At 25.7% G+C, this 16,905-nt stretch overlaps 3 protein-coding genes and 1 long non-coding RNA gene across 6 annotated transcripts in view; 1 reads left to right on the plus strand and 3 right to left on the minus strand.

The window, feature by feature from the left end:
• LOC127284564 (major facilitator superfamily domain-containing protein 12-like) overlaps nt 1–16,905 on the minus strand; it is a 376,445-nt gene that overhangs the window by 17,001 nt on the left and 342,539 nt on the right. The window lies entirely within an intron of this gene.
• Nucleotides 1–16,905, minus strand: part of LOC127284567 (heparan sulfate 2-O-sulfotransferase pipe) — a 62,574-nt gene that overhangs the window by 2,988 nt on the left and 42,681 nt on the right. For both annotated transcript variants that reach the window (XM_051310069.1, XM_051310068.1), the window contains exon 3: nt 7,600–7,673. In XM_051310069.1, coding sequence (XP_051166026.1) covers nt 7,600–7,673 — 74 coding nt within the window. The remainder of the gene's footprint in view (nt 1–7,599; nt 7,674–16,905) is intronic.
• LOC127284570 (leucine-rich repeat-containing protein let-4-like) lies at nt 584–2,304 on the minus strand. 2 transcript variants are annotated; one of them, XM_051310079.1, is made up of 2 exons: nt 2,253–2,304; nt 584–1,796 (listed from the first exon to the last, which is right to left on the minus strand). In XM_051310079.1, exon 2 carries the CDS (start codon nt 1,778–1,780, stop codon nt 677–679), a length of 1,104 nt encoding a protein of 367 aa, XP_051166036.1. In that variant the 5' UTR covers nt 1,781–1,796; nt 2,253–2,304; the 3' UTR covers nt 584–676. The 2 variants fall into 2 exon arrangements, with proteins under 2 accessions (XP_051166036.1, XP_051166035.1); XM_051310078.1 differs by lacking the exon at nt 2,253–2,304 and adding an exon at nt 2,108–2,246 and having other exon boundaries at nt 586–1,796.
• Nucleotides 8,275–15,501, plus strand: LOC127284586 (uncharacterized). The gene is made up of 3 exons (XR_007843502.1): nt 8,275–8,418; nt 15,263–15,338; nt 15,483–15,501. It is a non-coding gene; the product is annotated as an uncharacterized LOC127284586 (long non-coding RNA).

Consider the following 16,905-nt stretch of genomic DNA (forward strand, 5'->3'; position numbering starts at 1 on the left):
TATCTAAGTTTTACAATGTATTGAATTTAAAATATTCCTTTTGTTTGAGGATTTTTAAAAATTTGCAAATTGTATGTATTTTTTTTTATCTGCTCTTAATCTTTAAAAAATATTGATACAATCTCTTTGTCTTGGTAAAAGTGTAATCTTTTTAAAATTTTGAACCATGACATGATTAACGTAAATATGAAAATACAACGGTTTTTTTTTTTTTTTTTTTTTTTTTTTTTTTTTGAAGAGTTGTAAAAGAGTGGTTTGACCACTTTAAACGTGACACAGTGCACCATGTAAGGATGCATGATAAGAATCTTCAAGTGACATGTTCACCTAGAGTTCATGGACGCGAAACGTTATTAGAATTTTAATTTTAAATAATTTACTAAATAAATTAAATTTAAATTTCTCTCGATCTAACTTGGCAATAGAATTCCATATAAATTTCTTAATGTATGATTAAACAAACAAATTTTTAAGAGATATTTTTTTTTATTTGATTTATTACAGATTTATATTTTATTCCATTTGTACAAATATTTAATACAGTCGTGTTTGTAATATTTTTTTTCGAATAACAAATATTCAATAAGCGCAGATAAAAAAAAGTGGATTACAATTTTAATAAATTAAAAAAAAATGTTATAATAAATTTAAATAAATTGTTATAATAACTTTTTTTTTAATTTTGACAGAATGTGTTATTACCATGAAGATAATGAAGTCGTAAATTTTTAAAATTAGAAAATGTATTATTTGTTACATTTGTGATATTATTACATTGTAGATATAAATTTTTTAATTTTGAAAATGCTTGTAAATCATTTTGATTCAATGTTTTAATATTATTGTCCATTAATTTTAAATTTTCTAAATTAGATACATTTTTCACTTTTGGAAATGCTTCTAATTTATTATTATTGAGATTAATAGTTTTTAGATATTGATTATTTTCAATAATTTCTCCATCAAATTGTGTGATTTCATTGTTTGCCAAATTTAAATATTCAAGTTGTGTTAGTAAACGAAATGAAGAATAGAATATTGTTTTTAAATTATTTCCTTGAAGATGAAGATTCTTTAAATTTATGATATTATTGAAACAATTGAAATTTAAATTCTTTATTTTATTGAATGAAAGACTCAATGTTTTTAAATTGAATAAATTTGGAAAATTCTCCATTTTCACAGTTTCAATTTTATTATAATTAATTGAGAGAAATTTTAAATTTTCTCCATTTTTCATTGTTGGAATTTCAGTTAAATTATTGTTGTCTAAATTGAGAACTTTAAGAGTTTCGCCGTTAGTGAGTTGAAATTTATCTATACTGTTGTTTCCTAATAATAATACTTCAAGTTTTGGTGAAGAAATATTTGCAATAAATTCATTATTGTTTTCATCTTTTTTGTAGGCATTTTCCAGTATGAGGATTTTCAATTGTTTTAATTGTGATGCAAAATTTATATTTCTTTCTATTAACTCGTTATTTTGAAGATTTAACAATGTTAGATTAGGAATATTATCAAAGGCAGAATTTACAATGCTTTTAATTTGCTTATTTTTTATGGTTAAACATTTTATTTCTGAAATATTTGTCACATTTGTTTCAATTGGTTTTAGAATATTTTTCGGAAATTCATCAGTTTCGAAAATAGTTAACGCTGTTGGACAAAATTCGAAATACAAACTTTTTATTAATAGATTTCTTTCATTGATCATAATACTATTAATTTCTGGTAGTAAAATGAAAAAATTTACAAAAAATCCAAAATATAAGTAGTTCATTTTTGTTTTGGCAATCCTGGAAAAAATTAATGATATTTTATATTTATAAATATATATTTTATTAATAATAATAAATAAATAATAAATAAATAGATAAATATTTATAGTGGATAATTATTATTAATATTATTAATTTTTTCTTTTCTAATACCAAAATTAATGAAAGAAAATTTTATTATTTAATTACTTTTATTTATTTACTATAAATTAATAAAAATATAAATTGTGTAGTAAAAATGTAATATAAATCAAAAAGAAAGTTTTATTTTAAGATATACGTTTTAAATTAAGAGTTCTTTTTATAACAATCAGTATAGTATAACTTGCCTCAAAATTTTGCGATAAATTTTTTTTTTATTTACAAAAAAGAAAATAAACTTGTAGAATTAAAAGTTAATGAAAATAAGTTGTTTCTACCCTTTGTCCTGAAGACATACTAATAAATTTCGATTAAGTTCTGGTTTATATTTACTTTCATAAAATATGTAAAAAATTCCTTCGGAGAATGATGACAATGTATGTTTATCTTTTGTTACTGTAGTAAAATTGTGAAATTGTATTTAAATCTTTTTATTGTGTATATTTATATGTACACAGTATTATCATTAATTTTTACATTTTTTTTATTGCCATAGATAGCTTATCTAGTACATTAATTTTTATTCGTGAATTAAGTTTCTTTATTTTTCAATTTTTTTTGTGTTTAGAAAATTGAATTAAAAATATTTTAAGAAATATCGTGCATTGAAAAAAATTATTTGATTCAAATATTCAGTTTGATATCAAATGAATATTTACTTGAACCAAATAATTTTTGAGTCAATTAAATTGTATTTGTTTCGAATAGAGAAATTGTTGGTCCAAAATTTATTTAATTCGAATAAAAATTATTTGGTTGAAATAAATATTTGGGTATCCAAGTATATTTATTTAATGATCAAGTAATCGATTATTTGAATGAAATAAATTATTTTTTCAGTGTGAACATTTTTTTTTGTTCTTCATTCTCTTTGTATCATAATAATCTTCAGTATGTGTTTTGTATCATTCCTTTAGAAGTAATAACTCTTTGCAATAGATATGTATATAAAGTCTTGGGCACGATTCTTCTCAAATAGAATATAAAATCTAAATAATGTTTTCAATTTTGCAAATTACGTTGAGGAAGTAACGATAATGGTTTTAAAATGTGATTACACTACGCGGTAATAGGTTTTATTTTCCTCTGCGTCAGATGCGTGTTGAAGAGATGCGCCTAAACTTGCATATATAAACATTCCTTGCTCACTTATTGAGAATTGTTCTTTTAATCTGAAGTTTCACTTTATGTTGACGATTTTGTCTTTATTCAAAAAAAAAATTTTTTCTTTTAGAATTTTTTTTCTCTAATAAAATTTTTTTTAAAGGAAAAAAAAAATAGTAAATAAAAATAAAAAAGAGATCGCGAAGGAGGGAATTCAGATAACCGTGTTTGAGCACGAAGCGACTAGTTCTCATGGAGAAAAGATGGAGGGTGATTCTGACATTGTTGGCCGGCGCTTGTTACCGTGGAAGATGAACTTCCTGAAGAGCTTGAGGCACCTGCCTTCTGAGATCGGTCAACGTACTCTTCGACATTCGTCGATGCGTGCGTGCCAGAGACCAATATTCTCTCTCTATATCGTATATATATATATATATATATAAGCTGAGGAGTCGTGATTTACGTCCTTCTTCAACATTCTTCATTATTTGTTTCAAAGAAAACATTTGCTCAGTAAAGTGATACTTGTATCCTTTATGGGAGTTTGATGCATTAGTTTGCCTTTAAGTTTCGCGCAGAATATAAAAGCGCGCGCGCAGCAGTAAAGATTATCTCAAACGTCAGTCTCTTCAATATGGCCAATTACTTAGAATTGTTCTAAGGCAAATAAATAAAGACATTGTTTCCAATTGAACATCTTAGGGCGGCGTTCAACAACAGAGGGTGTAAATCCCATGAAATTCTTGAAACATTCTTTTAATATTCTTTTAGAAATATATAATTGAGTGCTGGAAATTTATTTTCACATTGTAACGCGCGCAATGATGGTTCAATTATTTATAATATTATGTTTTTTTTTTTTCATTTATGAATGGCTCTTTCAAAAGTGTTAGAATAATGGTTTCATTGAGTACTTGTTTTTATAGTTACGCGTGTGTTTCTATTATATTCTTTGAAATTTTTATTTCGTCAAAATGATCCATAAAATGAAGAAAATTTTCTTGTGTTATAGAAATATCACTTTCTTTGTTCTTTGCTTCAATTTTTCTTTCGTTTTGAAATTTTTATCTAAACTTAAGAGAAATAATTTTTTTTCTATTTTTTTTTATTAGTGGGTTTATGATATATTTTTTTATTTATCATGAAATTATTTTTATTTTTATAATTAGAAAAAATTTATTTTTTCAAAGATTCAAAGTTGTTTAAGTTTGCTACGGGTCAGAAAATAAAAAGTACTGGAAAAATATTAAAAATTTCTAAAAATGCTACACTGGAAAAAAATAGTATTGAATCAAGAAAACCTATATTTACTTGTCCGTATTTGATTCAAAATTTTTTTGATACAAGAAAAGTTTAAGTAAATTTTCTTGAATTAAGAAAATTAATTGTATCAAATATGAGTAAATAATTTTCGATACTTTTTTTTTCAATGTACATGATAATTTTTAAAATTTCTTTTGCCTCAAAAAATTGTCTTAATTTTTTAAAATTGAAAACCTAAATATTTTCATTAAGGTCAGGGAAAAAAATTAAATTGTAACTTGAAATCATAAAATTTTGTGGCAACCCTATTTAGACAATGAATAAATAAAAAAAAATCATTCCCACAGATAAAGAAATTCCTTTAGTGAAATTTGAGAGAATTTTTTTTCAAGTGTCAATTATATGCAAACAGAGAAAATAAATTATTGTAGAAAATTGTGGTATTGCCATGACCCTTTGTGCAAAAGTTCAGGTTGAAATCTCGCCTACGCTTGGCAAAATGTACAAAATTATCTTCATCTTAATTCGAGAGGGACGTGGCTTGTTGAATTCAAAGAGTCTTCACGAGATACAGATATCAGGTGAAATTATGTACAAGTTCAATTCGCGATTGACTAGTATTATTTGCATAGGAAAAATATTTATATATATATATACATTCAAGAGTATTCTATTTCAAATACATACATGTAATAGGATTCTTTAATTTTTATCGAGAGTGCATTTTGACGTTTCATAAATGTGCAACACACATCATTTTTCTTGAAGCAGTTCATATTTACATACAATTGATGGAATTTTTTATTTTTAATATACAAATTTTATTGGTATATCTCAATTCAATGGAGTTTTTAATAAAAACTATTTTTTATTTTTTATAAAAACTTTCAACTTTATTGAAATTAATATATTAATTTAAAAAAATATAAAGATTGAAAAAAATAATTAAGAAAAAATATTCTCTTCCTTTAAAATAGAAATTTATTTATAAATTCGAGCATTAGAATTTACCACATACATAGAAAAAAGTTGCATAAACTATAAACCCATTTACATAAATAAATATGTATAAAATAAATTTGCAATGTTATATTACTCTCATTATAGATTTGAATAAATTCGAATTATCTTCTAAATTAGTTAAATGGGACTATATATTTTTATACACTATACTAGAGACTTTTAGAAATGCGAAATGGGTCGATTTGTAAATTTTTATTCGTCAACTTTTATCACACATGAATTATTCTTATCTTATTTGAATAAACTGTTTTTCTCACATTCCATTCGATCATTTAAATGTTTAACACCAGTGAATATAACTGGATTGTTACATTAAATGTAACATTAAACTCATGGTAAAATCTTGTTTAGTTTTAAATTTACCCCCCGCAGTAGGGATAATAATCTTGAAGAATATTTATTTATGTTAAATATCCATTCAAGTTAACGGATAGAATCACTTCTTTCTATTTTTAGGTTATAATAAAGTTGTGATTTACAGAAAAGGTGTTAAAAGGTCAATTATGGAAATTTATTGACTTTAAAATAATGAATTCCAATATACTCAATCCTGATTAAAGGATTGGAAACTTCTTCATTTAAATTGTAAACATTGCGTTTAAGGAAGACACAATTAATTTATCTCTCGTTATATAAATCGTAAGAGTATAAAAAAAATTACATAAGAGAGTTTTCTTTGAAACGTATATTAACATTTGTTCTATTTATTATGTGATTTAAAGATTGAAAGTATTTCGAAAGTTTCATGTGCAAAAAAAATAGATTTTAATTGCGCTTTCTTTTGAGGTTTTTTTTTCATTTGGGATTTACTGTAAAATAGAATGTTTCTATGATAATAATAATTTATATTTTATTGACACTCAGTTTTTATTGAAAATTAATTAATTTAAATACGAGATAAAAATAATAAACAAAAATAAGGAAATGATTCAATATTTCTTTTTATTGGCTAATTTTGCTATTGAAATTTTATTTACTAATATTTTAATAAGAGTAAAAGTGATTTTGATTTGCACTAATTTTAATTTCCTCTACTAAATTTGCTATTGTATAAAAATTCAAGGTTGTTTTCCTTTACGATGTGAATATTTATTCGTGTTATCATTCAATTTCTGAAGTGCTTATAAGAAACTGAAATTACTTAATTAGGATGTGATTAATGTAGTTCATGGGAAGGGAGTCCTACATACATATCGTTATCTTTATTTCCTGTAAAGGAGTAGTTTCCCATCTTTGTGAGAAAATTGTTTTATTTCTTATGTTCATCATCATGTAAAGAATATAACTTGCAATGTCTCTGCAAGTGATGAATTTCAGTTAAGTCTTTAAAAGTAGGAAACACACTCAAGGGGGATCCAAGCTTGAAGGACCTTGTAGCGAGTTAAACCGTTAAGTACTCACGCATTCGGTGTTATGCTCATCAAGAACACGGAATTATTTATGCGACGATTACATAATTAATATAAAGAATTACCTTTACACAAAAGTTGCGATTTCATCTTCTTTTCATTCTTTCTTTTACTTTTCGTTCATTAGAAGAGGTTCTTAAAAGCGTATATGGTGTCACGCTATATGCAAATTAGAATCTGTTTATTTGTTATATAGTTTAGATTAGGAGGTACGAAATAAAATTTTAACCCTAACAGGATTCGAACACATGACCCATTTGAATCAATCACAAACGCCTTAACGATTGTCGCTAACGCGGACTATAAAAAAAATTTTTTTCTTCAGTTCCGAATAGTAAAATTATTTTTATTTAAACAATCGAAATAAAATATTTAAGGCTAATCTTATTTCAATTTTAGTTTCAAAATAAGAATTTCTTTTAATTTTAATGAAATTTTTAATCTGTTTTATCTGAAGTATATATTTAGAAAAATATTTTTAAAAATTTTGGTAACTAATCCGATGCTTAGCTTACTGTATATGACAGTTTGAGTGAAAGGGTTAAAACTCGGAATTCTTATCTCCGCGAAGAGATCAATTCGCATGATGCAAAAGTAGGATAATCGCAGGATCAGGTACATGAGAAAAGTGCTCGACAAACTGGATTTAATAGTGGGATGAGGAAGAGGAATCCGCGTAAATAATTTTTTTTTTTAATATTGTAAATTTTCAATATTAGATATTTAAATTGCTTTGATATAATTATATTTTTCTGGTTTGTGAATTGAGTTGTTATATGAGATTGCAGAATTATTGCCCGAATATGGTGAAACAATTTCTATAAACATGATTTGTGATAAAAGAGTAGTTTAGATGTTATTTTGAGTTTTATTTTTCTCACCACTTCTGTGCTGGTTTGTTGTACGTTCGTGTAATGAACGATTCCACTTGGTCCAGAACCAACTTGAACTCCTTCTGTAAAATAAAAAATATGAAAATTGCATTATTATTGTATATATATTATAAATTAGTTTTAATACAAAATATAAAATTATTCTACAAGTTATATTTTCAAGATTTTTGTGTTATTCGATTACTTTAGGTTTAGTCTTGATGCCACACTTATTTTTGTCAAATTTGGAAATGGAATTTTTTATAGCTTTCTATATTAACGACCGGTTAAAGATTTAACTACATGTGACGCGCTCCGAGGAAAGGTACCTAAGAAGCAAATCATTTTAAGGTTATGTTTGTCGTAATTTTTCCTTAATTAAAAGTTTATTTTTTTTTATTATGTAAAGTAAAATCAGTTTTTATTGAATATTTTCAATGTTATGAAGATTTAAACACCAATAATTTATATTGAGAGTTGATTCCCTTTGTGTATTTTTACTTTAAAAATCACAAACATAACCTACAATTTTTTGCTTCTTAGGTACCTTTCCTCGGAGCGCGTCACACATTCTAATTTTTCTTTTTGCAGATTCTATCCTCGATGGCTTATGGTGTCAAGTGCTTCAAAGATAAGGGCAAAAAAGGGTATCTTATCTCGAAGGACCCAGAATTTTCCATATTCTCCAGTTGCAGACTTTTTAGAACTCGGTCTATTTTTACGGTTATTTTTCACATTTTCTGAATGGAAATTTAACTTGAAAGTAGGGATCTCCGAGGGCTATTTAGTTTGAAAGAATCTCTTTGAAGCTGAAAATTCTTTATTGAGGTAAATATTTTAATTTATTGGAAAAATTTTATTACAAAAAATTTAGTTGTATTTTTGACGTGATTACTTTAGGTTTAATCTCGATGCCACACTTATTTTTGTCAAATTTGGAAATGAAATTTCGTATAGCTTTCTACATTACCGACCGGTTAAAAATTTAACATGTTAGTACAGCGCTGACTGCTGACAGTGTCGTTATGCGAAGAAAAAAATGTGTAGCGATCGTGTAGTGTAGAGTGTAGGCCTGTGTACGTAGTACAATTTTGAACATGTTTAAATTTAATTGTTTGGAAATTATTGTTAGTTCATTCTAATTTTATGCACTGAAAAAAAATTTACTTGATTCAAATAATCGGTTACTTGATTATTATCAAATAAATATTTATTTCTATCAAATAATTATTATTTGAGTCACTTAAATAATGTTTGTTACAAATATAAAAAATATTAATTCAAATACAATTTATTTAATTCAAATAAAAATTATTTGGTTCAAATAAATATTTACTTGATAATAGTCAAGTAATCAAGTATTTGAATAAAATAAATTTCTTTTTAGTGTGTGTCCGTGTAATGAATAGGGACCTCGCTTTAATTTTGATAAATTAATTAGTTTTAATTAATTTATCTAAAAATTGAAAGTGAAAATAATTTTCATTAGATTAAACAATTTTGAATTGATTTTAATTAATTAAAATTTCAAATGTTATTCTATATACACGCGAAGCAGTTATTATAGAAAATTTCGATTTAGTTGATCATTAAATTTGAATAAATGACATTTTCCCTGATCCGTGTTTTTCGAGATGAGAATAGAGAAATGTAGAATCAACATTTTCGATTTGGACAATATAAACGGTTTTGTTAATTAGAACTGAGACGTATAATTGGTTTTCTGGATTTGATGAGTTTTCTCCTAACTCCATTTCATTTAGACAAGTGATAAATTCAATCCTTTGTTCTCTTCTTGACATTTTTATAGTGTCCTATATTTATATGTATGAATGTTGACTAGCTGGCAGTCACAAATTTTGCGGTGACGTTTCTCCATAGTAAATATCTTATGGTATTTTTCTGCGGTCAAAATAACAGCGTGTTTTCAATAAAAAGTACAACATATTATGCACGATATACTAAATAATATTCATATGTCGACTATATTTATATCTCTCTGAAATGTGGTATATTTTATTTTTAATTTAACGCTTAAAAAAAAATCTTTTGCTATAAACTGGCAATTAAATATAACGAATAAAAAAAAATGTAAAATCTTTTTACGAAATAAATTCAACATGATGTCTGGGATAATAAAAGTTTTGAGTTGGCAAAAAAAAACACATATAATTTTATTCCGAAAGATATAAATTTTGAAAAACTTTCACAAAAAAAAAATAATGAAAAAATATTGTTCGAAATATAATTATTTTGTAACAATTGCTTTCTTGTTATTTGTTTAAAATTATTATTAATTATTATTATTAATAATATTAAATCATAAATTATTCGAAACGTAGATTATAATTATTATACAATTACTGTTAATTAATAATAACGTTTTCTATTTTTAATTCAATTACTTAAATTGACATTTAATTCAATCCTCTCGATTCTTGCTAAATAAGTCGTATATGTATTTAATCAAAATTGATTGCCGGACAAATTAGTAGCCGGATATTCAAGTAAATGACCTACAAATTACAAGAAATATATATAAATTGAAACTAAAGAAATCTCTAGATCAAAACTGGTAAATTAGTTATTATATATCTTATTAATTTATTCAAATTGAAATTCCCACGATGCAAAAGGAAAATAATGATCGATCTTTAGCTAAACAACATTATATATATTACATTTAGACATATTTGCGAAAGTTACATATAAATTGCGAAGAATTAAACAATTAATCGTTTTATATCAATATATTGTGTTCAATTCAATCTAATGTGAAAGTAATGTAAACAAATTTGTCTTCCGTGATTATATGTAATATATATCGTATATGTCATATATATATATGCGAAGATATATAAATACGCTCTAAAAATGCTTTTGAAATTTTTCATATATAGCATATTATGACCAGAAGTGCTGCGATCGTATAATTCCGTGTTCTCTTCCTCTTCTTTTCTGCGTCTTTTTTTTTTTTTATTTTTAAACTGACTTTTATGGCGTGCGTGGGGATCGCCAACTTTCTACTTGACCAGAGATCGTTCCCACATGAAAGATCGTTGATCTTGGCCGAGATTCGCACGCGAACTCGTCATTGTTTGCTCCAATTATCGATCATTCAAACATTTGTCTTCCTTTCTAATTATTGTCAATGGAATATCTTTTGTGCTGTTTATAAATCCTTGCAACATTTTTATTTATCCATGTTTTTAGTAGTAGTTTTTACTTTTTTATATAGTTACACTTGAAGAAAATTTAATTGATTCAAATAATATCGACTATTATCAAATAAATATTTACTTGAACCAAATAATTATTATTTAAGTTAATTGTTGTTTCAAATACAGAATTTATTGGTTATATTTAAATACAGTTTATTAAATCAATTATTTGGTTTCAAAAATTATTTGGTAAATATTTATTTGATAATAGTCAAGTAACTTTTTATTTGAATCAAATATAATTTTGTTCAGTGTATAAAAATTATTTAATAAAATAATTTTAGTAAAATATTGTTTTGATGAAAAAACTTCCAAGGCCTCCCAGATAGTGTGTAAGTGTGCTGTAAGCTTGCGGCAAACTTGCCGCGCAATATTGACAACCTTGCACGGCAAACTTGCCGCAAGGTTTCTATAAAACTTCAAATGTTCTAGCTGACTGAAAGCTTACATGGTAAGCTTACTGAAAGATTGCAGTGTAAGGTTACTGCAAGATTGCATAATAAGATTATCGCAAGATTGTTCAGTAAGCTTGTACCAAGATTGGTGCAAGGTTGCCAAATAACCTTGATTTGAACCTAAATTTTTTTTTTATTTTTCGTCTAGATTTTATGTAATTTTATTCTATAAATTTTGTTATATAAATTAGACGAAACATTTTAAAAAAAGTTTTTAGGTTTAACCAAACTTGCTACAAGCTTACCGTGCAAGCTTACTGAGCAATCTTGGGATAATCTTATTGTGCAATCTTGTAGTAATCTTACACTGCAATATTTCGGTAAGCTTACCATGCCAGCTTTCGGTAAGGTGGAACATTTGAAGCTTGTCGTAAGGTTGCTACAAGCTTACGTGTTATCCGGGCTATAGGATCATATTTTTATTAGTTTATAATAAAATAAAATAATTTTCAAATTGGTGGTTAACCGTAATTTTTTTAGGTTATAATAATAAGTTTGAGGAATTAAAGTGTAAATTAAATGGAAATCTACATTATAAGAGGAATTTTTTTTTTTAAAGTTTGTGGAGTGTTTGTTTTTTTTATTTTTTTCATTAATACTAAACACGGTTCTAAAGACTCTAACAAATTGTTTTGTTTGGATTTATAAATTATAGAAAAAAATATTTTAATTCAATATTTATAAAAATTTTGAAATTAATTTATATGTTATAAAAATAATTCTCATTAATATGGTGACTTGCATGCGCATAAATTGAGAGTAAATTCTAAGCTAAAACCCCTCTCTTGTTGGGAACGATAACAGTATTATATTTGTATATTATTTATAAGGGCTAATTGTCTGATGTGTTGGCGATCTTATCAGATTATTTAAATGTTTTTGCTTGTAAAAAGCCATGTATATATTGTGATAGAATTATGATGGAACAACTCTTCTTGTCGATTAATAATAGATAAAACACAGGAGGCTTAAAAGTAATATAACTGCGATAACGTCGATAAAACGTGCACTACAACCTCCGGGTAAACTTTAATAGAGATAATCATGAAAGCCGCGAGTCAATTGACCACTACATAGAATGCATCATTTATTTTTCATGGTCTAATTAAAAGCGATATTTGTATTGACTTTATAGAATCTGTTATATTTCATTAATGAACATTCAGAATGAACGCATAGAGTTTGTTGAACGTAAAAAAAGGAGAGAACTTCCTTTTCAACAACTTTTCACAAAAAAATTAATATCTAATAAACAAAAATTTCTACAAAACATTGAAAATTTAATTGTGAAACCTTAAACAAAAAAAAAGAATAAAGTTTGTTTAAAGTCAATGGAGCGAAATTAAGTGCAACTTTTCCGGTTGGATGAAAGTTGCCAAGTCCACAGACAAATCCGCATGATTTTTACCGTAAGAAATTGACCGCACCAATCATAGTGAAGGAAACAAGAAACTGTTCTTCACACTGTTAAACTTTAGTAATCGGGATGGGTTATAAAAAAAAATACGGTGGGAAATAAAAAATTATCTTTCTCTCTCTCTCTCTTGACAATTATCATTTTGTTTTACGTTTTCCTTTTCTGTCCAAAAATGATGACCGCACAGAAACAATAATCGCCAAATATAGATATGAACTCTTCAAAGACATTAGCGTCTTTGCCCCGCTCTCCCCTACAAGAAATGAGGATACGAGAGCGTGTGTAAAATTTCCTGTGGATATAAGAACAATGCCCGAGATGGAAAATTAGTTCGAAAAATTAATGGGAGAAGCACTTTGAACCAGATGAGATAATTACCTATATATAAAAAAATTTCTTTGTTCAAGTTCTAGAAAAAGTATTTTTAGAAAATAGAAAAGTTCACTGTAAAAAGAAAGGTATTAATTTAATACCGATTTCAGGTACTAAATTGTCATTTGGTTCTATTTTGATACCTAAAATCGGTACTGTTTTAGTACTATTCAGGTACTGTATTATTACTTTCTTTTTACGGTGTTACAACTTTTTAATTTTAATTAATTTTTTTAATAATAAAATTTGGAAAAAAAATACGGAAGAGAATCTTCTTTATTTTTTGCTTCCAAGTGGGGGGAATAATTAAAGGAAATGTTGCGTGTGTTTCGATACGTTACCGTAATCATATTACAGCAGAAAAAAAATTCATATGCGGATGAAGAAAAAAAAAGTTAACATTTTGGGATCAATGACTTGGGACCAAAGCTTGATTGAACTCGAGAATGGATTTACGATCTTTTTTTTTTCTTTTTCTTTTTCTTTTTCTTTTGGCATACCGGATTGCAAGACCTGTTGACCCAGAACTTAAGAAAGCGGCCAGGAGGAACTGGTCGAAGGAACAAGGCTATTACATTGCAGAAGTCGATCTTCCTCGCCGAGTGTCGATCTTGCAGTCTAATTGCTTGGAACGTGGAGAAAACTTTCATCTTTCTCATAGCGTTCAAAGACGCGGTTCTCGCAAAAGTTCCTCCCGGAAAAACGTCTATACATTCAAAGTATACACCAAGAATGACTTCCTGACACTTGTTTATTATTTATATACAACACTTCAAAAAGATGAAAATCAACTCTCTCATATAATTGGAGATTATAGTTGAAAATAATACTTGGAAAAGTATATTATTTTTAATTACTTAATTTGAAAATAAGGATAATTGATACTTAAAATAGTCGATGAAAATTAAAAATTATACAATTCAAATAATCTACTTGACTATTATCAAATAAATATTTACTTGAACCAAATAATTTTTGAAACAAAATAATTGAATTAAATAAACTATTGTCAATAATTTCTATTGAAAACAAATACAATTCAATTAAATGAAATAATAATTATTTAATATAAATAAATATTTAATTGGATATTTTTTTATACAAATAAAAATTATTTTGTTCAAGTAAATATTTATTTAAATTCGATTCTGTACAATTGTTTTAAGTCTCGTGAAACTTTCACTCCTAATGCGGGAGTCAATGAAGAGATGAGTTTGACGTTTTTTTTTTTAGAATGGATGAGAGTAATTAGTGGATGCTAAAGGTGTAATCTCCATGAAAGGACATGTGTGTTAACATAATGTGACATTACGTAAACTTAACTGAGATAATATTATAAAATAAATTAGCGAGTTAACTTTATACACCATATTACATATAAAGAGAGATTCATTCAATTGAATTATCCATTATGTTAATTATTTCAACGGAATTAAATCAAATTTTATATTTATATTAATTATTTATTTAATTTAATTTATATTTAATTTCTATTTAATTAGTGCATAATTATTAATAATAATAATAATGTTTCAAGTTTCATAAATTAAAAATTTAGACGTTTCGTTTTTCATTCTGGACCATTAAGTAATTTAAATTCCAAAATGCCTGTTAAAGAAAATAAAAAAAAATATCTTATACTCTTCGCGAGGATATGTAAACTTTCGCGCAAATATTTTATTAGACAATAAAGTGAGAACATCGTTTTAAAATAATATTTGCCGGTTGCATTTGAATCTATATATATATGAGAATCTTGGTTAGTGTTCGCGGTATTTGAATGGGTTCGTCGACTTTCATTTTCTTTTCATGATAGTCTGCTCTAAAAGCTCTGACGTTTTATGAACACTAATGCAATAAATTCGGCGATATATCTTCTTGAACTATGTATAATTTGTAAAATAAATTTACATAGAATGCAGACTTTCAAATTGGTTGTCTTTCTCACACAATTTAGATTTAAAAAAAAAGATAATAATGTATAACATCCTTAACAGTTTCTATATTCATGTATAGAAAAAAAAGTCTGAAATAGAAATTGCCCTTTAGTTGTTCTAAATAATAGATATTGAAGTTTTAAATTGTTAAAAATTGATACCTATTAATATTTTTATGATTTTTTAACCTCAACTGAAATCTAAATATTATTATTAAAATATTGTTCTAAAAATTTTTATGTAAAATAAATTTTTTTTTTCAATTTTCAGGTGTTTCTTTAAAGGAAAGGTGTTTGTTGCGGAGCTGCTCCTGGAGGAGATCGGGTATTGCTGAGCGCAGTTCAATGTAAGTTGATTAACTTTTTTTTTAATGAATTTTCGTATTTTAAGAATTTTATTTTATTGATGTAATTAAGAGCGTTTAGAAAAATTAATCCATAACTTTAGAAATAATTTGTATTTAAAATATAGAATTTTCTTTAATTTTCAGTCTATTGTAGCAGAGGAGGGAAAAATCGTCTATTTAAAGAAAATGTATGCTGTCATCGTATTTTTAACATGTTGCGCGGAAAATTGCAAATAGTAAGTCTTTTTTCAATGATTAATTTTGAAGAAAATAAAATTAATTTAGAAATAATGATAAATAGGGTAAATGCCCAAATTGCGGCGCGATTCGAGTCAAAACACCTTTGAAGTAGAAAATTCGACATTTCTATTGTATAAAGTCAATTTAAGACTTATTAAACTAAAAGGTTATGTTATTTAGATGTTAAAAAAAAGGCTGTTTCTATTTCGCCCGCTCGGGCGAACTAATTCATTTCTGTTATTTCGCCCGTCGCGGGCGAAATAGATACGACTGTGTGAACTGGCTATTTCGCCCGTCGAAATGAATGTGTTTTAGAAGACGGGCAAAATAAGAAAAATAGATTATTTCGCCCGTTCAAGATAAAATCGAGTATCTGGAAGACGGGCGAGTATATTATTTCGTCCGTGAAATGTTTAAACAAAAACGGGCGAAATAATCAAAATACAATATTTAGACCGCTAGGTATAAACAGCTGTTGTATATTTCAATTTACAAACTAAAATTATTGTAACTTTTATTTTGCAATTTATGTTAAATATCATATATTTGATAAACAAATTTGATGGTCTCATTAATTTTTTGTGTTTCGATAAAAAAAAGGGTTTTTCTGATTTCTTTCTCAGCAGAATCATGGTTTTATATATCAATGTGAGATTATACTCCGTATAGTATATTCTTTAAATATTGAAAACGACGGTGCGTTGTTTGAAAATCTATTTGGTATCGAAAGTAGTTCATATGACATTCTTTATTTTGATTGTGTTCAATTTTATTTACTCGTTGAATTTAGAGATGCAAATATACAAAAATTTCAGAAATAGTCGATTTTTGAATTCTTATTTAAATTACAAAATTAAAATCCACAATTTTTATTACCAAAGTTTAATAAACAAAATTTAAGAAAATTTTTTTTTCATTTTTCATGAAAAAAATTTTTTAAAATGATTTTTTCAATTTTTAAGAAAAAATTTTTTGCAATTTTTTCGTCAACAATTTTTAAAAGAAAAATTTATAAAAAATATTAAAAAATATTATTAATTATTTGAAAAAATATTAATATTTTTAAATCGATGACGATCAATTTTAATTGTTTTCGACTTCAACATCGTAATTTTAATTAGTTAAATTTAATAATTATAATTTATAATTTTAATATTAGATTAATTTTTTTATAATTTTAATTATATTTATTTAGGGTCAACCGGGGTAAATCCGAACGCTTTTAGTAAGTTTCAACAATAACATAAGTTTTTTCTTTAAAAAAAAAATACTTCCGGTATTCTGGTGCATGAAGTTGTTACTTTACTTCCATAGAACAATTTTATGG

This window comes from Leptopilina boulardi, unplaced genomic scaffold (genome assembly GCF_019393585.1).
Source record: "Leptopilina boulardi isolate dan_hultmark-lab unplaced genomic scaffold, ZJU_Lbou_2.1 LbouV2_325, whole genome shotgun sequence".
NCBI lineage: Eukaryota > Metazoa > Arthropoda > Insecta > Hymenoptera > Figitidae > Leptopilina > Leptopilina boulardi.

What these genes read in the sequence shown, in the direction of transcription:
- LOC127284570 (XM_051310079.1), bottom strand. Translation starts at nt 1,780, where the DNA reads ATGAACTACTTATATTTTGGATTTTTTGTAAATTTTTTCATTTTACTA.